Source organism: Cyprinus carpio, chromosome A1 (assembly GCF_018340385.1).
Source record: "Cyprinus carpio isolate SPL01 chromosome A1, ASM1834038v1, whole genome shotgun sequence".
In the NCBI taxonomy this organism is placed as follows: domain Eukaryota; kingdom Metazoa; phylum Chordata; class Actinopteri; order Cypriniformes; family Cyprinidae; genus Cyprinus; species Cyprinus carpio.
This window is the reverse complement of record NC_056572.1, coordinates 13,892,338-13,918,650: the sequence shown is the minus strand read 5'-3', so window position 1 is coordinate 13,918,650 and position 26,313 is coordinate 13,892,338. Positions and strand designations below refer to the sequence as shown.

Here is a 26,313-nt window from a genome sequence, read left to right as displayed (position 1 = left end):
AGTCTCTCTATATTTAATTAATAACAATTAAACCAAACAGACGAGGACTAATCTGCTGCTCCACATACAAGCGCTGCAGCTCATTCTTTGGACAGGTGTGCAGCAAACCAAAAGAAAGTATGAGAGAATGAAATAGAGAGAAGAAGATGGAGGACAAAGAGATAAAATCTGATAATGTTGACTGAATGTGTGCAGTGGAGAGTCTCTTGTTTAAGGTGATTGACAGTCACTCTTTCAGCCCCTTATTCCGTTCCCAGGACACTCAGTTCCCGACCATAGCGACGGCTTTAGAGCTCCTATGGGACTCCTGTGGGACATTCATCTTGTCTGCTCTGTTTGTCCGGGTAAAGAAACACTGTCGATCTTTCTTTAACTAGAGCTCTCTCTTGCTTGCTAAGCATCTGTTTCTCCTCACTCAGTCCCAAAAAGTCACATAACCAAACTGCGCTCAGAATAATGAAGATCTTTCGCAGGAGGAACAAAACTAACTTTAAAAAGTAATTAGCTAACTGGGAAGTAGTCACACCCCTCTTGAAAAAAAATATATATAAAACCGGATCGAACCAGTGTTATTTATGTACTGTTATGTTATATTATATTAATATTTATATTGCCATTATATAAATGTTTATTTATATTTTTTTTTTTTTTTTTTTTTTTTTATATTATTATTTTAGTTATAATCTATCTATCTATCTATCTGTCTATCTATCTATCTATCTATCTATCTATCTATCTAACTATCTATATATATATCTATATATATATATATATATATATATATATATATATATCAAGCTAAACTAAATTAAATTGAGAAATGCTGCCTTGGCAATTCGTTAAAATAAAAGTTTAAGTTTTTAGTAGTTTATTCCAGTTAACGTTTATTTTTGTTTCAGTTTTAGTAATTTTAGTGCTTCAGCTTAAACCTATGGTCAAGGTAACATATCTATTTCTACTTTAAGTTATATATGTTTTCCATCTGATATCTTTGTTATATTTTATTTCATCATTATCTCAATTACCGAAAATCTTTTTTAAGTAATGACAACAACCATCTTTTTAAAAAAAATTTAAAAAGTCCATGACTACTTTTACATGGACAATGCTAGTTTTCCTCTCACAATCAGGTTAAATGGGTTATTGTTGACTTGTTAACTATTAATTTCTTAGTTATTTCTCCTAAGCAGCAGCAGTCAAATGGAGATACTTGCTTAATTCTTTTATTTCTCCAAAAAAGGTGCCAGTTATTTGAAAATAGATCTCAATAATGTCTCAAACTGTGCTTAGATTTACCACAACAACAAATTCTGCAATCAAAAGTCAAAGATCTTAATATGAACTCAAACAATTCTCATGAAATTCTATCTAGAGCAATGTTTCTTATTTTGAACAATATTTTTGGTTTCCATCAGCATTAAAAGTAAATATAGAAAATATAGCTTACATTGGTAACCAGCACTAAGATGATTTTAATGGGTCATTTAAGTTTGATTGCCAGCTGAACTAGGTTATCTGCTCTTTTAAAGACATAGTTCACCCAAAAATTAAAATTAACTCACCCTCCACTGTATGTTTCCAGGGCTTGCAAAATCACTAGCCCAACATCCCGGGGCTTTTGTGTTTTCCTGTCGGGCTACCAAAATGTATCTCCGTCCTGCCCGATGGGCTATCTTGAATAGTGATGGAAAATTCCTAACTTGATTCGCGTTGTTCACTCGCTTGTAGAGCTGAAACAGATTGTAGGTTATCATTTGCACTTGTTTCTAAGTCTTGCTGATTTAAACATTCAAGCGTTTTAAACCATTCACGTCTATTCGGATCTTACTTACACTCATTCAAAGCGCACACAGAGAGCCACATTTCAGACAATGCGCGTACACTATTGATTCCTCTTTCGCGTATCCTTGCTTCTGAATGAACACATACACACAAAATTATCTCAAAATAATTGTCTCTGCAAGTGTTCTCGTAAACACAGTCGGTTATGTCTTAAGTGAACGTATACAGTGGAGAAAGAAATCTCCTGTGCATTATTACATTGGATCTGTGCATTCGATCTTAAAGGGGCAGCAGCCTTTAAATACAGTACCTGGTGTTCCATTAGTGCCACCTGATGTGTGAGAGTGACATTTGTGTCTCATTCACAAAGCTAAAATCAGACTATTCTGTTCTTGCTTTAAATTTTTAAATTATACAATCCAAATAACATGTATTTAGCATCTTTTTTGGATAGTAATTCAAATGGTTGCCTCTGATTTTAAAAAGAGCAGAGGCAAAGCCTTTGTTTTTTATGAAGAGATTTCTTTTAGTTAAAATTTCAAGTTAGTTTTATTATTTAACATTTAAATTTCACAAAGAAATATGCAGCATTTTGTCTGAGAAATAATAAAAGGACAACTTTTCATTTATAATTTGTCTTAAATCTCATTTTGTAAAAAAATACAATAAATTGTAAGAAAATTGTATGGTGTAATCTGTATTGTGAATTTTATCGCTGCCAAATTATGAAGTAAGTAATTATTGAATCTGTGTTACATCCTAGATCGCCATGCCGGTGTGGAGTTTTCGACATATGGAGGCTACTAGTTTTTGCTGATCATGCTGAATTGTCCACAGTAAAGTTCAGCCAATGTTTTTTTTTTATTCGGGCTAGTTAAATTCATATTGGGCTACCAAAACCTGAAGAATGCCTGCCCAAAGGGCTACCAGGGATTGTGAAATTTTGTGAGCCCTGGTTTCACTTTCTTCTGCTGAACACAGAAACTTTTAAAGAATGTTTTGGTAACACTTTACAAAAAGGTTCCCTTAGTTAATGTTAGTTCTATCATGACATCTCTCTGGAGATTTTAGCATGGTAATGGATATGACAATGTTAATGTATTTGGTCTTGGCAGAATAGATCTTGTATGCTGCTGAATTGCTGCTGCTGTTGGTTATTGCCAGGGTTTAAATTGGGCCGGGTCCATCCAGGTAACCAGAAAATCACATTATTATAATTGAATTTATAGATCAAATGTAAGAATTTGAAAGAAAAGAATTAATGAGTGGGAAATAAATTTACCTCTATAAAGGTAAAAAAAAAATGCCCTTGGATAAAATAATAAAAGAATTTGCTTTTCCTGAGGGCCGTTTCTGATGGCATCCGAGCTGCTCCTTAGAGCGATACCCTTGTCCGGTGTCTTCCCCGTGTCTCCCTGGGTGGCCGTTCCCAGGTCGCCCTTGGATAAAATATAAAAAAACGCAGATTTATATGTCACAGCTGATAGAAAACTAATGAGAATATTGCTTAAGAATAAATCATATTTGCAAAAAAACATAAATGTATATTGGATCGATACCATAGAACAAAACACACACACACATACATGTATATAAGCTCGATACCATAGAGCAACCCCCACCCCCACACATAACAAATTCCAATTTAACCCCTGGTTATTGCTGTATTTGTAGATTATTGCTGCTGCTGCTGCTGAAAGCAAGTAAAGGAAATTGCTGTGAGTATTTAAGACATACTGCTACTGCACAAATTGCATATAAAATAACCCGGAGCAGATATTTACAGGTGGAGCTGGGGAAGTTGGAGGGATTCAGAGGAACTCTGAAAGTGCAATTCAATGCTCAAGCAAATGCTATCCAGCTATTTAAATGTAAAGCAGCAAACTCATTGGCTGCGTATGTAATATGAACCAATCAGCTTGTGAATACTCATTTAATACTAAGAATATCATCAGTTTACGTTAAGGACACATCAGTCTGCACCATCTAGAGTTTCATGACAGAACTTGGTATTTAATGTATTAACTAACATGAACAAACAATGAACAATACATTTATTACTGTATTTTATTAATCTTTGTTAATGTTAGTTCATAAAAATACAGTTGTTAGTTCATGTTAATTCACAGTGTATTAACTGATGTTAACAAGCACAACTTTTGATTTTAATAATGCATTAGTAAATGTTGAAATTAACATTAACTAAGATTAATAAATGCTGTCGAAGTATTGCTCATTCTTACTTCATGTTAATTAAAGTAGTTCACTAATGTTAATTAATGAACCTTATTGTAAAGTGTTACCAATGTTTTTAACCAAACAGATGATGGTAGCCATTCAAGTCAATGGCTACCGGCAACTGTTTCATTCCCAACATTCTTCAAAATATCTTCTTTTGTGTTCAGCAGAAGAAAGAAACTCATACAGGTTTGGAATAACTTGAGGGTGAGTAAATTATGATGAAATTTACTTTTTTGGTTGTGTTATAACTTTAGGGTGGGTATATTATGAATTTTTTTTCTTTTTTTGGGTGATGTTTATGTTTTATGTGATTCAACAAAATGCCAATAAAATGAAGCATATACAGAATTTCTGTGTATTATTACGCTATACGTGGGAGGGGCTTATTGAACAGGAAGTGATGCGGATGAAAGCCACACAGTGCAGATGGTCCCAGTGACATCCAAACGCTGAACGCAAAAACCACCACCCCATGTGAAGCTCAAGTCAGTTGTGTATGTGAGTGAGAGTCTGGATGATTTAATTTGTCCTGCTCCTCTCTCATGTGTTTTTCAGAGTTATTTGTGTCTTGTGAGTATTTTGAGTCTGTATATGTGGGAGGACGGCGTTTTCTTTGGCACACTGTAATTCTTTGTGTGTCTCTAGTACTGCTCAACCATGCATGAACGTCCCAGCTGTATAGGAAGCAATGCAGGGAGTCTTTCATTGCCCACTAGGCACAAAGCCCAGAAACACTCGACACTGGTGAGCTGAGAAACAGGGTCAGCTCGCACCTTTAATGAGTGTGTGATTGTGCACGTGAGTCAATGTTTGTTTGTGTGGGTATTCTGTCCCACATTTCTAAGTAATTTAAAATGTGTTTTTGGTATAGCGAAGAATCAGTTGTCAGCACCATTAATAAGAAATCCAGCTTTCTTTTTTTCAACAATTATGGACTTAGTTAGAGTCGTGCTGATAGACAATAGTATCGTGTGAGAATGAGGATTAGAGCCTGTAGCAGGTGGAGTCTCCAACCACAAACACAGACATACATCGTCTGCTGAGATCAGGTATTTGATTGCACTTTAACAAGTAATCTAAACGGCCTATGAGCAATATTTTAACTGAGCCCTGACTAACTGAGTTAGTTAACTGAGCATCATTCTGGTCTCTGTGGTGTCGCATGTCTCTGTGTATCCGAATATATATGAACTAGCTATTTTAAATATTTTTATATATTACTTGTTAGCTTATCAGAATGTTTGAAAGTATTTATATTTCGATTATTGGTGCTTCTATAAGCCCTTTCTTGCACACCCGTGTGGTTTTAAACACCAAATAGTTATGAAATAGCCTAAGACAAGTACAGAGATTTGTTTTGTTAGGGCTTGTTAGGGCTTAGGGCTTTGGTGTTGTTTTGTTAGGGTTTGTTAGGGGTTTGTTTTTTTGTATTTTGTATTTTTTAGCAGCCATATAGAAAAATCAACATCCTAGAATGCAGAGCATGCCTTAAAAATGCAAATATCTAAGTTTTATCCTTATTTAGTTTGTTTTTTATTTATTCTGAAATAGATGTGCAAGACAAAAATTATAACTTTGACTATTTTCTCTTTCTCTCTCAGATCCAGACTACACTGTTGTTCTGAGCTCATCTGTGAACGCAAAGTTCTCTGGTGACCCAACGGAGTTGGAATGCAAAGTCACGAACATGTCAAACCTTCGTAGTGGACGGCTGGGAGTGTTGTGGCTGTACAGAGACGTTCAGCCTGGTGACGTACCGGTATCTACTCACACCATCGTGTCACTGGATGAGAATGGGAACCTTGTGCCAGGCAAGACGTACAAGAGCCGTGTGGAGGCGGGGCTTATTACATTGACTCAGATGGAACCTTTCACATTCAAGCTCCGCCTCTTTCGCACCATGGATGCTGACACTGGTGAATACATGTGTGCCATAATGGCGTGGGTACCATCTCGACATGGGAATTGGAAAAAGGTTTCTGAGTATGTGACCCCAGCACTTAAAGTCAGCTTTGCTAACAAGCGTAAGTGTGCATCCATTTGGATGGTTTTGTAATTTCTAAAGACATTATATTATATTATATTATTCCATGATTTGTCTGAATACTCGATTCTGATTGGCTGGCATGTATGCATTAAAACCATTTAATGCACAGGTAGTTCCAAGTCAGTTTAAACACTGTTCTATATTAATGTGCTGCTTTAATTGATGCACAAAGTCACACACACAAACTAGGGTAACCATACATCCTCTTTTTTCCCGAACATGTCCTCTTTTAGGACTAAAAAAAAATGTGTCTGGCATGTGCTGCTTTAATTGATGCACAAAGTCACACAATGGATGATTTTAGCCAATTTAGGCTAAATTGTTTTGTGTAAATTTTTTTATTAGAGCCCTGACTGTTTTCTTAATCCTGCTCCCGCTAAATAGTGACCATTATTGACCATTATTTTTGTGTTCAGTCCCGCCCACTCCCACAAACATTCTAATATTGCACATAATTTTCACGCATCAGGGAGTCGCTATTTGTGGAGAATTTAAATCTCTTTTGAATGAGCGCTCGCTGTTCACTTTCACTTTTGATTTTGCAATCACGTGCACTCTGTGTAAAGCAAGATCAGATATTTGTCAATAAGCACAGGATCTGTTGAGCAGCAAATCCTCCAGCATGATCTGTCAGCCATTTCTCCTCTCATCAGTGAGATCTTACTCCTGCAGCTCGTGTTGGATGCAGGGTTGTCAAGTTTTTTTTCCCATGGAATTGGGCTACTTTTAAACTGTTGCCATGGGTTGATTTCCCCTGTGGGTTGAAAGTTTGAAATGTTGCAAAAATTATAACAATGACGATTATATGGGCCTGCGACTGTGTCGGTGTCCTTAATGTTAGTCCAAGAAAACAAAAGAAAGAAAATCACTCACTGCTCTTGACTGAATAAATTTTTCGTTTTAACAAACTAATCTATATTTAATTTATACAGTAAAGACTATGCAATGATATTTTACATTTGATTATTTTGTTTCTGTACCTGAATACCTACAAACATGAAAAAACTAAACATTGTTTAATTTATATCTTTGTTTTATTTATTTGTGCTATTTAAATGATTTCAAACAGGGCCCATGGGTACAACCTGCACCGGGGCCCCGCAAACCCCAGCTAGGGCCCTGATTCTACTTATGATAAAACTGTGCTAGATGTTAAGTTTTGTTAAGGAGGGCCACTGGTAGGAAGATTTTTAGCTGTTTATGAACATTATGCATAAAAGTGACTGTAAAATGTGTTTTAGGTATGGAAATTAAATTTTTTGAGTTTTGATATTTGGGATTGCGCTACTTTGGGCGCTTTCGGCATTACTTTAATCATCAATCAACCACACCCCAGCCCTCCGTCCCGCCCTTTCAGCACCCACTGTCCTCTTTTTGGAAAACTAAAATATGGTCACCCTAACACACACATCACTCGCACACATGGGCATCGCTAGGCCATTTTTAGGGGGGCTATAGGATAAAATGGACCTTCCCAAAAACTCTCCTCCGGATTCACAAATACTTCGTAAAGGTCAGATTTGATGGTTAAATGTGTGTATGTTAATGAATTCCAATCATTAGTAAATAGTCACGCATACACGCTCATTTACAATTAGCACATTCCCTGCCTATGAATTACAGCTAATGCAAATTAGGTATCTAGGAATGGTGTGTAATCCTTTGGACTCAATTCTCAGGTTTGGCAAGTTATATTGCATCAATGTATAAGAGACTAATAGGCTATATACCTAACAATAAATGAATAAATTAACTTTACCAGAGCATTTTAGCCAGCTGACATAATGCCTGGTGCTCTTCTGAAAATGACCAGCTGGTGGCGCTTGAGAGAGCTTTGGACGTACTGCATTTTTCTGGAGTGACGCGTTGTTTGCTGTGATTTGGAATATTCATGGCAGTAACGTGTTTTGAATATATAATTTTGAAGAATATTACTGAATATAAATATGCAGTAACTAGCCATATTAACGTCTCCATTGTTGTGTTGTACAAGTATGATGGTTGGTCAATGTAGTGTTGGTCCCGCCCCTCCTCTACTGCGATTGGACAGCTGTGTAAAAAGGGACAGTGACGATCTCTGCATTTTACCCAAAGTTAAAGAGTATAAAACGAAAAAAAAAAAGACATGGCAAATGAGCTCGTTAAATATCATTATAATACATAGTTCATAAAAATACATTATCTCCCTCAGCAACGAGGTAAACTCCAAGTAACTTAACAGCTTCATTGTTTGTAGAGAGAGACGCGCAGACACAGGTAATTCACCCACAACTGTCAACATGTTACATCTGCATCAACCAGCAACCCCTCACTTACCCTACCAATGATAGCCGCGTAGCATTCGTTTGCTCTCGGCTTACCGGCAAAGCTTTGGAGTGGGCTACAGTGATGTGGCAGGGTAACCGCATGTATTTTCTCACTTACGACTGTTTTATTCGTCAGTTCTGGGATGTGTTCGAACACTCCACCAGCGGAAAGGAGGCAGGAGAGGAGTTGATCACTCAGGGAAACAGCACCGCTGCCGAATACACCCTTGCATTCCGAACACTCGCTGCTCAAACTGGTTGGGATAATGAACGTTTCAGGCTGTTCTACCGAAAGGGACTCAACAGCGATCTACAGTTAGAACTAGCCTGCAGGGAGGAGGGAAAGACCCTCGAACAATTCATGGAATTAACCATCTGTCTCGATAACTTGATGCGCTCACGACACACTCGCCCCCCTCATCGTCATTCCACCACGGTGAGTGCTGAATGTTCAAATAGTAACTCATTTGGCGTTCCGGTTGCTCTTAGCACCAGAGGGAGGAGGATTGAGACCATAGCTATGATTGACTCTGGGGCTGCGGGAAACTTAATTGATGCCTCTTTTGCTGAAATTCAAAATATTCCTCTTGTTTCATGTGAATTCCGGGTGGCAGTGGCAGCGCTAGACGGACGACCGCTGGGCTCGGGGAGAATATAATACATAACCCCAGAGATGCAACTTCAAACCGGTGCTCTCCACACCGAATCCATAAGACTGTTTGCCATTTAATCACCCCAGAATCCCGTCATCCTTGGATAACCCTGGCTAGAGAGACACAACTTACGCATATCATGGTCAACGCAAGAAATCCTTCAGTGGTCAAGGTCCTGTCAATGCCACTGTTTAATCTCATGCCAACCATCCACTCATCCCCAGGAGGGGGAGCTCAAGCCCTGCGATCTCGCAGGAGTGCCCACTGAATATCAAGATTTATCTGAGGCCTTCAGCAAAGCCAAAGCATCTAAACTCCCTCCTCACCGACCCAGCGACTGTGCCATCGACCTCATCCCAGTCTCTACTCCCCCCAGGGGCAGGGTTTTCCCCCTTTCACAAACCGAATCTGAAACCATGAGGAAGTATATTGAAGAGGAACTAGCCAAGGGCTTCACTGTACCGTCCAAATCACCAGCTTCAGCGGGGTTTTTCTTTGTTAAAAAGAAGGACGGGGTCTTCGGCCTTACATTGACTATCAGGCACTTAATGATATAAGCATAAAGTTCCGTTACCCATTGCCCCTGGTTCCTGCTGCCCTAGAGCAGCTCCGCAGCCCCAAATATTTCACGAAATTAGATCTACGCAGTGCCTACAACCTGGTCCGCATTCGCATGGAGGACGAGTGGAAGACAGCCTTTTCTACAACATCCGGGCACTATGAATATCGGGTTATGCTGTTTTGACTCGCCAACAGTCCGTCAGTGTTCCAGGCCCTCATTAATGACGTTTTCCGGGATATGTTGAACCAATGTGTCATCGTCTACATTGACGACATCTTGATCTACTCAGAGTCCCTCGAAACCCATGTCAAGCAAGTCAGAGCAGTCCTTCAACGACTCATTAAGCATCAACTCTACGCAAAGATACAGAAGTGTGAGTTCCACCAAACACGCATCTCCTTCTTGGGGTACGTCATTAGTGCAGAAGGGGTCACCATGGACGACAGTAAGGTGCAGGCACTGCTAAAATGGCCGAAACCATCCTCAACCAAGGAGCTGCAGCGTTTCCTAGGATTTTAAAATTTCTATCAATGTTTTATAAGGAATTTCAGTGTGGTAGCAGCACCTCTCACTTCACTGCTCCAAGGGAAGAGGCAACGTCTGAACTGGACACTTGCCAGTGAACAGGCTTTTCAGCAGGTTAAACAGCGGTTCACGGCAGCTCCCATCTTGCATCATCCCAACCCTGACTTGGAGTTTACGGTAGAGGTGGACGCATCGAATACGGGCATCGTCGCAATCCTTTCTCAACGTCATGGTAATCCATCCAAACTATTTCCATGTGCCTTTTTCTCTCGCAAACCCAACCAGGCAGAGAGGAACTACGATGTGGGAGATAGGAAATTGCTAGCCATGAAGGCCGCGTTTGAGGAGTGCCGGCACTGGCTGGAGGGGGTGAAACTACCATTCATCGTGCTAACAGATCATCGCAATCTGGAATACATCAGATCCACTAAATGTCTCAACCCCAGACAGGCAAGATGGTCCCTGATGTTCCTGTCGGTCTCCGCCCACGAGTAATACAGTGGATTCACGAGTCTCCCAGCGCTGGTCACCCGGGCATCAATGCCACCATCGAACTCATCGCCAATTGCTTCTGGTGGTCCACTATTCAGTCAGACATTACCCAATTCATCCAAAGATGTGACACTTGCAACATCTCCAAATCTTCACATCAACGACCAGCAGGTCTACTCCATTCTCTCCCCATTCCCCAATGACCATGGTCTCATATTGCCATTGACTTCATAACAGACTTACTAAGCTCCTCATTTCACCACCATACTCACCATTATTGACTGCTTCTCCAAGGCTTGTCGCTTAATTCCTCTCCCAAAGCTGCCCACAGCCTTCGAGACAGCCGAGGCTCTCCTACAGAATGTATTCAGGTTTTATGGTCTCCCTGAGGACATCACAGTTTACATCCAGAGTATGGAGGGCTTTCTGTCAACAGTTAAACATCAGTGTCAGCCTCACCTCAGGCTTTCACCCCAAACCCAATGGCCAGGTAGAACGATTGCATCAACAACTTACCTGTTTCCTCCGCACCTATTGTCACAACAACCAGACCGACTGGAGTCGTTATCTCCTGTGGGCAGAATATGCCAAAAACTCCCTCAGAAAACCAGCCACCAGACTCACCCCTTTCCAATGTGTTCTCGGACCCCGTGGAAGACCTCGGTGTTCAGATCATTCTCGCTTCGGGAGCCGCTCCCAGGGAGGGGGCTCTGTCACAACCCAGGCCTCTGTGGCTCTCTCCAATGGCCACCAGAGGGCACCTTCTCCTGAGTTCTGATTCCGTTTTGGACTCCATTACCCATATGCCCCGTACCTTGGACTAATCACCACCAGGTGTTCCCAATCTCACTCCCCATATAAATTGGTTCCAGACTCTCATTCAACGCGAAGTCTTGTTTAGCCTGTCTAGCATTTCTGAGCGTTTATTCTGGATTGTTTACCTGTGCATTATCTTGGACTGCTCCTAATCTATTGATTCTCTGCCACCTGCCCTTCTGATCCTCTGCTTTGATTCTGACCTGTGACTTGCCTGCCGCCTGCCCTGATCCAAGACTGGTAACCGACCTCAATTCAGATTATCTGTGATATCCTTGACGCCATTGTTAGACCTCTGCCTGGTTGTACTACGTATTCTAATAAACATTGCAAATGGATCCGAATGCCCCTGACTCATCATTACAATTACCCACCCCCAGTCTTTGCAGTATTTTTTTTTTGTTTAGTCATTTAATTTAGATGTCTATTTCTATTTCTATCTTTTTAATTATTTTCATTTATAAATTAATTTAAAACAACAACAACAAAAGAGTAATAAAATGTACAATAAAGTACAATCAAATCCTTGTCACGGAAATACAACCCGGTCACAGAAAATTCGCGAAATCACCACCAAGTGGATAAATGTCCGTTACTGATCGCTCCTTTATCACTGTTTTATGAGGCATTCTACTGTTTGTTTGTTTTTTAGATATGTCAGTGTATATTTATAGTGCTTTCTACATCTATCATTTCTATCTATTGTTCCTTGACCCTTTTTCATATTCTAAATATATTTTGCTAAATATTGCAAAAAAAAGAAAAGAGTGGGGACGCCCCATAAGACTTGATTCAATTCGAGCACTGACTCTATGTGAAATATAAACTATATTAGGTGTTTCAGACAAACTAGACACCTGGATATTGCAGCTCAAATGTTCACACTTCTATTTTGGTCTGAGATATGACATATCAGCTCATGATTTCCTGCATCATTTCTATAATTACCTGAAAGGAAAAACCATATGCATGGAAGCATTTGCACCGGTTGACTTCAGACAGCGACGTCTCTGTAATGGGGAATTCTCTGTTTCATGAGGAAGTAAAAATTATGCTGTTTGTTTTATATTCTCATGTGTTTTGTGAGCTGCTGGACTGATGCATTTCTCCCCAGGGTGCAGTTTATTCTGACATGCTGAACGGTTGTGTTCAAAACCATTGCTGCATAAAGTTATACAGCTGCAAATGCAGCTATAATGACATCTAAGAACATTTGGTATAATTTTGCCATTTTCTAATATTGTCACTCTTATATTAGGACATTTTTTTATATTCCAAGGGACTTGCCAATACATGGTCTTATACAATTCAAGACCAATAACTTACTTTCAGCGAGAAGACATGGCTCTCTATAGCTGCATGAAAAGCAAACAGTGTGTTGCATCATGACCACATTTCTGAATATTGTGTCGATGTCAATCATTCAGAGCTCAAGACTTCTCAGCTATGTTTTATTTAAGTTTCAACTTTATCTTAAAATTGTATCTGAAAATTCATTAGGAAATAAACACAGAGCCCCAAATAAGTCCTGAATAAATGTACTTTGGTTTTGAGCACTTGGTATTATTATTATTATTATTATTATTATTATTATTATTATTATTATATCAAAATTTGTTCCAAAAATGAGAAATATGATGCAATTTGTATCATGAAGTAGCATAATTATGCATTTAGATGATTAATCTTCTCTTGTTTTTTAATTTAATTTAAAAAATTTTAAATTTTTTTTTAAAATTTAGATATATTATTAATATTTTTTTTATATTATTATTATTTTTATTTTAATGGTTTTTTTTTTTTGCTGTTTTTTTTTTTATTTTTTTTATATATTATATATATATATATTTGATATAATAATAATAATTATTATTATATTTATATTTTTATATATATATATATATATAATGTCATATATAATATAATATAATATTAAATAATAAAAATGAAAATAAATTAAATAAATATAATAATATTAATTTGTTATATTTTTAGTTTTTTTTTTTATTTTATATTATATTAAATTATAAATATTAATTTAAATAACAAAATTAATTTTAAATATTGCTGTTTGTTTAATTTGTTTTCATTTCAGTTTTAGTTTGTTTTAGTTCAGTTTTTATTTATTTCCAGTTAGCTTTAGAACTTAAACATGTTTCAGTTAGTTGCCCTAGGCAACGATACTAACTAATATTTTATTTTATTTTATTCTATTTTATTTAAAAAAAAAATGTTTTAAAAATAAAAATAATAATTTGTTATATTTTAAGTTTTCATTTTTGTTTTTTTTGAGTTTTTTTTTTAAATAGAGAAATGTGAACTCAGTTTGAGGATGAAAGTCTGAATTTAATCTCATTGCTCTCTTGGCGACACTATTAATGAGATGTGTTTTGTTCTCCTCATTCATTAGGTCCTGTTCTCGGTGTCGTGGCCCGGCATCTCCGTGAAGCTACAGCTGCTGGCTCAACGTTTGAGATGAGCTGCCAGGCCAACATCCAGAATCTCCCGCCAGGAACTGCCTTCTCAGTCCTCATCTTGTCTGAGGAGGCCATCGGGTCGCCAGGCCGGAAACTGGCCTCTCTGGGCCCTGAGATGGTTCTTCAGCTGGAGGACTGGGGTGAGCCAGGCCGACAGGACAGCCTGATGCTAGTGAAGACCGGTAAAAGGGAGTTCCAGTTCCGGATCCAGGCAGTGCAGGTAACCGATCGTGGGTTTTATTCGTGTGAAATGAAAGCCTGGACGAAGCAGCCCGGAGAAGACTGGGTTGAGATGGCCAAAGGAGTGTCCAATAAGGTTCAGATTGCTTTCGCACACAAAGGTACAGAATACAAGATATATTTGGGTGAATCTCACGAAACATGTCCATTTCTACCATTAGAAATGCCCATAGTGCTTTCAGAAATTACATGAAATAGTTTTTGATTAGAATTTAGAATGTTTGGTCTATCATTGAATTTTATTTTGTGTTAATATTTAATGTTTATTTTGCTTGTAGAGTTATATATAAAGTTATAATGTATATCTTTTTTTCATTATTTTATTTTATTTATATTTCTTATAACACTTTGGGTAGTAGTAGTAGTAGTATGACTATTATTAGTAGTATCATTATGTCACATTTTACCCTGAAATCAAAAGGACAAAAAGTGAAGTAATACATAATGTGAGGTAGTTGGCAGTATCAAGCCCTGACTCTCTGTTTTATTTTCTTCTCTGTATGTTGTGAGGCTGAAGAGCTCTTAAATGAAGGCCAAATGTAATTTAAACTTTATAAATAACACAAATCCAGAAAGAGAATTACTTTAATATGCCAGTAATAATATTAAATCAGCAGATAGATCTTAAAAATTCTGATATTACTATTGAATGTATAAATTGTGATGATGTTACTGGCTCATTAGGAGTATCTATAGTTTGCCTCTAACAGCTGGACAATTGTAGGAATCTATACAGATTCCTCTGTATTAAAAAAATTACTAACTTCAAACTTTTGAACGGCAGTGTGTATATAATAAATATATTGCTCAATATGCAGTATGCTTTAAAATATCTATAATAGAAGACTTAAATGATTTTTACATTTTATCATTTCCTACAGGTCCCACATTTGATTTGTCCATCAGTTCAGACACAACGAGTGTTTTCCCCTGGGAAACGGTGAAGATGGAGTGTGACGTCAGTGTTAGTGGCACATCTCCCACTGCAGGCGAGTTACACACGTTTCTTTTTCATCAACACACAAATGAAATAACACAGATGAATGCTAATTATGAATAACTTTAAACAGCCGGTATAAATTAATTTTCAGTTTAAGCATTAAATGTTATTGTTTGCTTCTTTAAGCATTAACATAGCACAAAAATAGATCTTGTTTTAAAGGAATAGTTCATCTTAAAATGAAAATGTGCTAAAAATGTCCTCACCCTCAGGCCATCCAAGATGTAGATGAGTTTGTTTGTTCATTAGATTTGGAGAAAATTAGCATCACATAACTTGCCCACTAATTCTGCAGCAAATGGGTGCTGTCAGAATGAGAGTCCAAACAGCTGATACACACAACACAATAATCCACAAGTAATGACCTTACTCTGGTCATTAAACACTAGGGGTGGGCGATATGGCAAAAATATCACACTTTTTTTTTTTTCAGGAAAATCACGAATCACGATTTTATTACTATTCTTTGTCATGTTGTTTTTACTATTTTGCAAGTTGTCTGAGCAGTATAGCCAAACTAATTTCCATACTTTAAAAACAATGCCTTACAAGGTAACAAAATATAAAATAAAAAAGAATGGCAGATATTTAGGCCAAAGTGGGCGAAGATTAAAATCTTTGTCATAATTTTATATTTGTTATTAAAAAATAAGAACAAAGATACACATTAGAAATACATATAATATACAAATAAAACAAACTTTATTTTTCAGGTACAGTAGGTGTATTTAGCAGTTCAAGAAATTGAACAAATATAAAAATAAAACACTATATACATTTAATACTTTATACATTGATTCTTATTAAAGCAACTGAATTAAAGTTCTTCAGTCAAGAAGAGTTAGTGATTTTTCTCTTTGTATTTTGTTGTTTTATTAACATTAAAGGAATAGTTCACCCAAATATGAAAATTCTGTCATCATTTACTCACTCTCAAGTTGTTCTAGACCTGAATGAGTTTTTTTCTTCTGTTGAACACAAACGTTATTTTGAAGAATGTAGGTAACCAAACAGTTGCTGGTCCCCAGTGACTTCCATAGTATTTTTTTTTTTTTCTTTTTTTTTTCCAACTATCAAATTCAGTGGAGACCAGCAACTGGAGACTATCTATTTTTGTGTTTTGTGTGTGTGTGTGAATATCTTTTTTTTTTTTTGATTTCAGCACAAGAAAGACATTAATACAGGTTTGGGACAATGTAAGAGTGAGTAAATAATGACAGAATTTAAACGTTTTGGTGAACTATCCCTTTAATGACAAGCAGCAGCATGTTTAGTATTATGAGTCTGCTGTCGCTATAAGAGCCGCACACATATAATATACAGACATGCATCCGTTTTTCTCTCAACTGTTTACTTTGACTTTAGACATAACCAACTGTGATTATATATAAACCTTGTGTTGTTTTAATATTTTTTGCAGAATCGGATGCGTTTATCTTCTTAGTGCTTTATTTTGGATTTGTTTGACAGACTTTTTAGTGTGCGCGCACTTCAGGTGTACATGCTCAGAAAAAGCACGTCAGAACAGCCCACAAATTAAATGTTTACCCAGCAAGTCTTTAAAGCACATGCATATAATATACTTTTGTGATTGCGAATAAGTGCAGTGTCCCATGAGTATAACTCTAACACTGAGGTAACATCTGATGTGACTGTATGTCGCATTGTACAGTATATTGAGATGGAGGCACTTGAACTGCAACTGATAAAATGTGCACTGTAGTACAATACTACAATATTTCTTTAAAAGCAGATTGTTGAGACATTTTAATCCACCACAATCAAAAATTGTGATATCACACACACCTATTAAACACTCTTTTCTTCATGTCAGCTGAGAAAAATCATGAAAATGTTTTACAATTTTTCCAAAATCAACAGGTTCATTCCCCCCATTTTTTAAGGTTAACAGGTTCATTCCCCCCATTTTTTTAGCAGGTTTATATTAATACTTATTTTAGGTAAAAAAATACTGTACAATTAATTTGATTGGTTTATATCTGAAGTCACTCAAAGGTTCAGTGCGTACACAGTGATTTGTAGTACTTCACTGATTCAAGTACTTCAATGAACTTGTGACAGCTGTTGTGAATTTTAATACAAGTCAAAGGATAGAAAGAAATATCATAGGTTTAAGTAAAAATAAAGTCAATGGAAAGAAAGGCTGGAATATGAGAAAGTATTTCAACATCAGAATGAGGCAATAAATGAGTTTTTATGAGGACATTAATGGAATCGGGTTCAAGCATGTCTGCGCTTGCCTTTATTGCAGCACAAACTTGGAAATTAATGTTTAATGTTGGGAAAAGACTGATGTCATGTGAAACAGGGTCATGCTCTGTGTGTTTTTCAGCATGCAGGAACATGTCATGCTGCCTGAAGATCAAGACGTCATGTATTATGAGTTATAACGTAGACACAGTTCAAAGAGTTATTGTAATGTATGCAGATATATGTTAATATCAAGCACTTACTGTTATGTGATTTTTTTTATGTCTGATTAAAACCGTTTGACAACGGCACAAGGTGACCCGCACTATTATTTTAGTTTTTATTATCATTTTAGTGCTTCGTCTCAGTTGTGTTTATACTTCATATAATAACCTGTTATTTATGAGTTGTAGTTTAGGTTCCTTCATAAAATCCTTCAAAAATATAGGCTGCTTTGTTTTAAGTTACCTAGTTTTGATTATCATCACGTTTCCTTCATGTAGAAGCCAGTACCAGAAAATTATGGAAGCTTATTTCCGCCATAGTATAAAACATTTTTTTTATTATTATTATTATTATCTCACAATTGTGAGTTTCTTTCTTTTTTTTATGAGCATTTATTTTATTATTTTATTTTATTTATTTAAGTTTATGTCTCAAAATTCTGACTTTTCACACTGTTTTGATTTGAATTTCTGACATTTAATCTCAGATTTTGAGTTTTTATTACACAATTCTGAATTTTTAGAGTTTATATCTCGTAATTCTGTCTTTTTTCATGCAATTCTGAGAAAAGGTCAAAATTGCAAGTCGTTTTCATTTTGTTTGTACTTTTTTTAATTTTTTTTATAATTGTTATATTCTTTTGTCAGTTTTGCCAGACTACAATGCCTGCTGTTCTGATTCACAGTCTGTAAGTACGTTTTGAAAAATAAAGGATTTTCCACTGATGATTCAAATGTGAGTTTTGAGCAGTGTAGAGTAGTGCTTGTTGTTTGTCATTTCTCTGATCACAAATGCAGACATGGTTTTATGTTTACGTGGCGCGATGCAATGCAATGGATAAAAAAGACAGTATAAGTCATTATAATCCGTAATTATGTCCCTACTGGATACGACAAATGCCTCGTTTGTAATGGGTTTTATTGGTTTTGTCTCATCGTTCCGGTGTTCTGACGATTTGTGCTACCCTGTCAGAATTTGCTATCTCCCATTAAAACAGATAGTAGCATAATTCGAAAGCAAAATCCTTTATTAACATGTACGTTACACCTACCCCAGCGGTTCTCAATTCCAGTCCTTGCGCCCCTCAGCTCTGCATATTTTGCATGTCTCTCTTTGTTAACACACCTGATTCAGATAACCAGCTCGATGAAGTGAGCTCCGTGCATGAACTGTGTTCCCATTGACATGGTCCCTACACAGTGTTCACTGCTCCCTACTCCCTGAGCAGGGGAAATTTGTTGAAGTTTACCTCACTTCAGAACATTCATTCACGGATTTGCGCTGCGCAACGTCTTCAAACATGAACAAGTGTGACATCATATACCTCTGTAAATAAATACACTTTAAGTTTTGTGCTGCGCGACGTCTTCACACACGGACAAATATGACATCATATACGATGAACTGGAATCATGGTGGAATATCCTGTGATGTCTACTTCGCAGGGCACTTACATTTGAATAGAACAAACGTCTAAAGCCATAAGAGAAACAAACAAAATGTGCAGAGCAGGGGGCGCGAGGACTGGAATTGAGAACCGCTGCCCTGCCCCTACCCTAAACCAACCCTTACAGTAGGATAAATACAGATACAGTGTTGGTAGCATAATCTGATAGGTAGCATTATTTGTTAGAACACCGGGACATGGCATAACAGTATGTTAAGGGGCATAACATTTCCATCACACGCTTGAGGTATTCGGTCAATAACAATGCACTGGATAGCTGGCCAATCAGCTGGCCTATGACCGTTTAAGGTTTTCATTTAATAACTTAATTTCAATTAACAATTTTTTCATTAGTTAACAATAACAACACTCATAAGGACACAATGAGATCTCTTGTGAGTTTTCTTTTCTATGAGTTTATGAGTCTATGTGTTTATGAGTCTGTATGTGTTTTATTATGAGTTTGCGTGTTACAGTATTATCATCTCTTGTAGAGATCAGATTGTGTCAGCTGTAATGCAAACAACCTTTCCTCGAGACAAATCCTGCCATGTTGTTTTACCTGTAAAAATGCTTTAACTCATTGTAATCTGTCATTAGTCTAATAGCTCTCATTCTCCACTGCTTTATTTTCTCCTAAGTCCAAAGCCTTGCCAGATCAGTAACACAGTAGTCTTAGGGGATGAACAGCTTTTACTTCCCCTCAGCTGCGGGGCTTCATTACCATCTTTTATTTCTTATGTAAGGCTCTATGTGTCTGCTATCCCTGAAAAGATTCTAGTTTTAGTCCAGGTTCTAGTCCAGCTTCTGCATCTGTATCACCTTGATGTGCCTTTGGTTTTTCGTCCATACATGTTCATGATATACGGCTTAAATGTCTGAGATTATATGAAAAATATAAGATGCAAAATCAGTTTACAAATTGGAACGTTCTCTATTGGTCATGTGACTCTTTGTACAATCGGTCAGATTTTCTTCTATTGAGGCTTGAAATGCTCTTTGGAAGATCTCAAATCATGCTGGAGAGCCTGAATATCAGGCTTTAAGAATTAAGAAAAAAGGTGAAATTATGAAATTGAATAGTTTATTACAAATTTTAATTTTTAAAGTATAAAAATGTCATTTTAAATGTGTTTGTTAGGTTTTAAGAATAGGTTTTAAGAAAAATGAAATAGATTCTGAAATTAAATATTTATTTCATATTATTACACAGACACACACATATAATTTACTTTAGATTTTATATATATATATATATATATATATATATATATATATATATATATATATATATATATATATATATATATATATATATATATATAATTTATATTTAATAAAATAGTATTTCAATTTATTTATATCTTATTGGTCAGTGAGTTTTGTTTCTATTTATTTATGCATCTGTGCATTTATTTATTTATTTGTTTATTTATTTATTTATGCATTTGTTTATTCATGCATTTGTGCATTTATCTAATAATGCATTTACATTAATTCTTCTATTAAAACTTGTGTGTTATATTAGCTGTAAAGCTGTTTAAATCATAATACTTTACAGTAGTTTTAGGGTTTACAGCATTGTTAGGAATGTGTCATGGTTTCCTGATCTATGAAAGAGCAATAACAATTACTTAAAGCCTAATGTCCTCCAATGTTTTGGTTGTCTCTCTCTCTCTCTCTCTCTCTCTCTCTCTCTCTCTCATTTTCTCTGTCTTCCTCCTCTTCCCTACAGTCATTGTCTTGGTCTGTAATGGGGAAAGATGGCCATTGTGTTCAGCGCGTGGGTTTGACAGCAGTGGGCTGTCGTACAGTCAGTCTAATTGCTAGTTTGGGACCATCGTGGCTTTATAGTCGTCTTCTTCACTCTTTCTCTGTGCATAGATGTGCATTTCATTGCTGTGCAATGGGAGACAGAAAGCTTAATTTTTATAGGACATGCCACATCTTCTAATTGATCTTTAGTTCTTTGAACCAGTGTGTGTTAGTGAAGGAAAACGACTTGTGCAAGAAATGGAGCTGAAAGATTTGCAGTTTGATGAGATCTTGGTACAACCTCCATAATAATAAGCTATGCTAGGGGGAAAAAAAGTGGTAGAGGATCCTCAAATAAATGCATCTTAAAAGGGATGTTATTTATTTATTTATTTATTTTGCCAATTTGCAGTCTTAAAAATATGTCCTCATTGGTAGTATTTTTGACTCTAGAGGCGGTTTTCTGTGCTTTTTATAGTCCATATGGAGGTAGATTAGAAACATAATATTTTCTTATGACACAATGTTATTGTATTATATTGAGAGGGGAAAAGGCATGAAACAATATTTTAAAATTAAATTGAGCCCAAGTCACAAGCAATGTTCCCTCTAATTTTTTTTTTTTTTTCTTGCAGAGCAAAACTTTTCTTGAGTAAAAACATTCTTTATACCAGACCTGTACAGTGCACAATTATTTTAATCATAATTCTGTGATTTCTTCCTTGTCAGATGATGTAGCCTATGAGATGAAGTGGTTTCTGAGTCGTCTGAGGGGCTCAAACAGCGCGTTCCTGCTAGCCAGTATGGACCGCTGGGGCGTCGTGCGCAAGGCCCCTCGCAACGACAGCAGTGATTGCAGCCTGGAGCGCCTGGGACCAAGAAGATTTGCCCTTAACATCCACAGCACACAGGACAGCGACGCAGGTGGCTATTACTGCACCGCAACCCCCTGGATCCGGTCGACCACCACCGGGGTCTGGAGCAAAGCGCCAGAGGTCACCTCACAGAGAGTCTTCCTCAATGTGAAGTTTGCATGTGAGTAATAAAGAAGTGCACAGAATTGCTAAATGTAACCCCCAAACGAAGTCAAGCTTTTATACGTTAATGGGAGGCTGCAAGCATTTGATAACTCATTCCCACAACAATATTGCCTTCATCCGAAACTTCTCAATGCGTATTGAAGCATGCATGTGTAATATTAAGAAATCTTGTGCATTTGCTTGGTCGAGGAATAGTCTAGTTGCATTTGCAAAAATTTTGCATTTATTTATTTGTGCATTTACTTATGCGTTTATTTATTTATGCTTTTATTATATACACATCTATATATTCATGCATTACTTATTATTTATGCATTTATGTATTTGTGTATTTACCTAATGCATTTATTCATATTATTTGTGCATTTTTTTCTTTATTTATTAATGCATTTATTATACAGACGTTTATTTATTAATGCATTAATTATTATTTCTGCATTTATTTATTTCTGCACTTATTTATTTATGCACTTCATTTATTTAAGCATTTTTTTCTTTGTTAGGCAGTTTAAATAATTTTTTATTGTTGTTTTTTTTTCTACATTTTTGTGTATATTTTTGTTCTTCTTTCAGTGTGGGACTCAATGAAGCTGCCTTTGCTTTATGGGATCTGTGCTTCGGTGACTGTAGGCGTTGTTTCTCTCGTCCTGGGCCTAGTCTGTGCTCACTGCTGCTGTAAAACCACAACACCTACTCCACGCTCTCACAACAAACTCATGGAGCTGGAGATAGATTGACAAAGACAGTACAGTTGTCCCCTGCCGACCTGGACGGCGTGTTGACAACTGATGAATGCTGGGACATGTCCCGTGACGTTATGCACCATCTGGAAGGAGAAGCTACATCCTCAGAGGAAATAACTACTGAATCAGAGTCATAACTACTGAATCAAAGTCAACGACCAGGGCGAATTACTCAAATATTGCACTAAGCACATTCTTATAATATCAGCCAGGTGAACATTTCATTAGATTTATGAACTTTCTGTCATTAAAAACAAAAAGTTTTTTTTTACACTCTGATGAAATACCTGACAAGATCCAAGCAGATTTTGACATATTGACAGAAGGATTATATTGCTCAAGCTCCAAAGAGACCATCTGCTTCCAGATCAGGGTTTTAAAGACACTCATTTCTACCGTGATTCTTCTGAGTCTGGTGCTACTCTCGTTTTGCAAGACATGGGAGGAGCTGAACCCATGTCACAATGTGAAAGACAACGTTTTATCGGTGATTCTGTGACATTTTGTGTTGTAATGTATGTACCGTTCAGCTTTGTTCTCCAGAGTTTACCAGCTCTGACCAACCTAGTCAAGCATTATCAGCTGGGGCAGTCACACTAGATTTTAAACATTTAAAATGAATTTGAATATATGATGATTGAAAAAATTAGTTTTTTGAATAAGTAGTATTTTTTAAATAAATAATACATTTCTAATGTTAAAATATGTCATCTACTGTTTCCATATATTAACAGACAAAGCAATAGTGACCACGTAATAAAAATAGTTACTCACACTTGTATGGTAATTTGGATCCAATATAGTCAGCACAGCATCGTCTTTAGTTTCAGTCTTTCTGAAAATCCTGCATTGAATTGTGTGAATCCATGATATAAAGTGAACAAAGGACCAAGTTCTTAGTGACGCGGTCTGGATCTTCATTAAATATAAAGTTTATCCACTCTTTCCTAATCCTGGGATCAGAAGGAAGGCCATGCAAAGAAGGATTTTTTTTGGGGGGGCCATATCACCCAGCCCTACTTTGAACATCATAACAAACCACCCTGAATACTATGGCAACCACCTAAAATACACTAGCAACACCAGAGAAAACCTAAGGTGCACTTTAAATACCCAGATGATGCACTTTCATAACTGAAAAAAGAAGTGTGGAATGTTGGACACTTCATGCACGTAATTGTCGCAGCTTTAATTACGTAGCGAAGGGGGAGGTGCCATCAGACTCTGATTATGAATGACAAAATAACCTTATATAATTCATACTCTACATGGTTGAGTACATAGTGCAAAACTAAACAGTGTGCAAGTGCATCGTGTTTAGTGCGTCATTTGAGATGCAGCTCTAGTCTGCCTGTAATGACCACTGACTTTTGTTAAGCTAACATCACAGTTTCTCTTTTCTTATTTAGTTCAAGTTCATATTCTTGTAAACGTACTGATGTGAAAATAAGCGCTTGATGTTTAGCCAAGAGGTGAATCAGTATCATCAATGTTCCTAATTGGTAAAAGTCTTTTGTAAACCCACCCAACTAGAACTTTGGTACAGAGAGATAGTTGAAAGTCCCATGCACAATTCTCGCACACCCCACATTCACTTGAATATGAATGAAAGCAATTGGACTGAAGTCTAGTGAGGCCACCCCTCGAGCTGTTAAAATCTCGACTCATTGACTCCTACAGATGGGTTAGTTTGAGTCACATGGAGGTCAGGGTTTGCTTAGGTTGAATCTGTGCCTTGGGCCTGGTCTTGAAGCTCTGCTAACAGCTTGGCCCGCAGTTCTGCACCTCCACCAGCGCATCACAGAGAAAGTAGCGCTGAAACTCATTGCTGTGCATTAGGGCCACGAGACCCCCAGAACAAGTACTTTCCTTTTTAGTGACACCTCAAGGGCATCGGTCGACCTTTTTCTGCTTTGTCTGCTTCTGAGGGTCTTTGGCTAAACACATATAGTAGATATTCACAGTGTTTGTGCTCAGCAAACATTCTAGTTTGGGTTTGTTTTCAACCTCTTTTCCTCAGTATTAAACTTCTGTCTTTAATTCAGACCTAGAATTTTTTTTTCCCAGATCTATTCAGTCTTGAGAATTCTTCTGTATTTGGGTTTTGTAAGCTTTATACTTTTTGAGGTTGAAATTTGAAACTTCTTTTGACATTGTTCACCATTGAAAATGACTGTGTTGATGTTATCGTGCAATTGTTCTTCGAACCTGCATTTATTTGCATACTGAATTACGATTGGTGTTCGATTGTGTCATTGACTGGGTTTTTGAATGAAAAATTGATTGACATTGTTAACCAATTTATTAGTGGTCACAATATAAAAAAAATGAGCATGCAAAATTATTACAAAATTATTTTAGAAGGAATATGGGCAACAGGATATGATGTCATGGTCCAGTGCTTTTGTTTTCAAAAAGAAATAAATTATACTCAATATTAATAAATTTAAAATGTTATAATATCATCTGCTTCATCTTGCATATGAGCATACTGAATAGTGATTTGTTTCATGTTTCATGCTTCTCTATGCATATATTTTGTAATGTTTTTTTCAATAGTCTCTTCTGCTCCCCAATGCTGCCTTTATTTAATCAAAAATACAGTAAAAACAGTAATACTATGAAATGTTATTACAATTTAAAATAGCTGTTTTATATATGAATGTATTTTAAAATGTAGTTTATTGCTGTGATGAAAGCTGAATTTTCAGCATCATTACTCCAGTCTTCAGTGTCACATGAATCTTTAGAAATCATTCTAAAATGCTGATTTTCATGGTCAAGAAACATTTCTGATTATTATCAAGATTGAAAACTGTTGTTTTTGTAGAAACCTTGATACTTTTTTTTCAGGATTAGAAAATAGAAAGTTCAAAAGCACAATTTAAATAGAAATGACAGAAGTTGTTTTTCTGACATATCTTTATGAAACCCTCAGTCACACACCTTTTCTGCTTAATTTTATATGATAGCACCATATATTTTTATACATGTGTCAAATACCTTCGTAGTACTCAAAGGAAATGACAGTAAATGTTTTCTTTGTCATGTTTATCATGTTTTTCCACTCACTGGGAAACTCTTCTGCTGTAATTGCTGCTGATTGGCTGTGTGTGACTAGAAAGACGTTTGTGACGGGCAGTTTGTAGGCTGTGTATTGCAGCATGTTCCACTTTCCTCTTCTTTTCATTTTTTTTAGCTGCCGTCTGTCGCTCTTCTCGAATTCACTCTCACTTACTTGTGTTATTAAATTTGCAGTTCTGCTCTTGAGACAACCCTGAGCCTCATACAGATTCATTTATATCCTTCTTCCAAACCATCACAGAAACTATGTACTTGTACAGCCATTCTAGTGCAATGGTACTTTTATGAGGTATTGTATGATAATCATAATCATGTACCATGGCATTTTTAAAAACATCACAGTACACTCTCAGAAAAAAAGGTACAAAAGCTGTCACTGGGGCAGTACCTTTTCAAAATCTACACTTCTGTACCTTTTAGGTACTAATATGGACTGTTTAGGTACAAAGGTGTGCCTTTTGAAAATGTACCGCCCCAGTGACAGCTTCCGTACCTTTTTTTTCTGAGATTGTACTATTGTATTACTAGGTTAGAGTGTCACCTCAAATATTTGGTTTGGCCATTTTCATTCAATCTTTGTAAATGTCCTGGGATGCATGTGGTGGTTCCTGGTATAAAGTCATTAGCTCATAAACACGGTTTCATTTTCCAGTGTGGCCTCCAGTGC

The 26,313-nt window shown here is 36.6% G+C and overlaps 1 protein-coding gene across 1 annotated transcript in view; it reads left to right on the top strand.

Annotated features, from left to right (window-relative positions):
• The window catches only part of ptgfrnb (prostaglandin F2 receptor inhibitor b), a 59,916-nt gene extending 36,790 nt beyond the window's left edge, over positions 1 to 23,126 (top strand). The window contains exons 5-9 of the mRNA XM_042746076.1: positions 5,625 to 6,047; positions 13,835 to 14,242; positions 15,023 to 15,130; positions 21,509 to 21,814; positions 22,393 to 23,126. Coding sequence (XP_042602010.1) covers positions 5,625 to 6,047; positions 13,835 to 14,242; positions 15,023 to 15,130; positions 21,509 to 21,814; positions 22,393 to 22,556 — 1,409 coding nt within the window. The 3' untranslated portion in view covers positions 22,557 to 23,126. The remainder of the gene's footprint in view (positions 1 to 5,624; positions 6,048 to 13,834; positions 14,243 to 15,022; positions 15,131 to 21,508; positions 21,815 to 22,392) is intronic.
• The last annotated feature ends 3,187 nt before the right edge of the window (positions 23,127 to 26,313 follow it).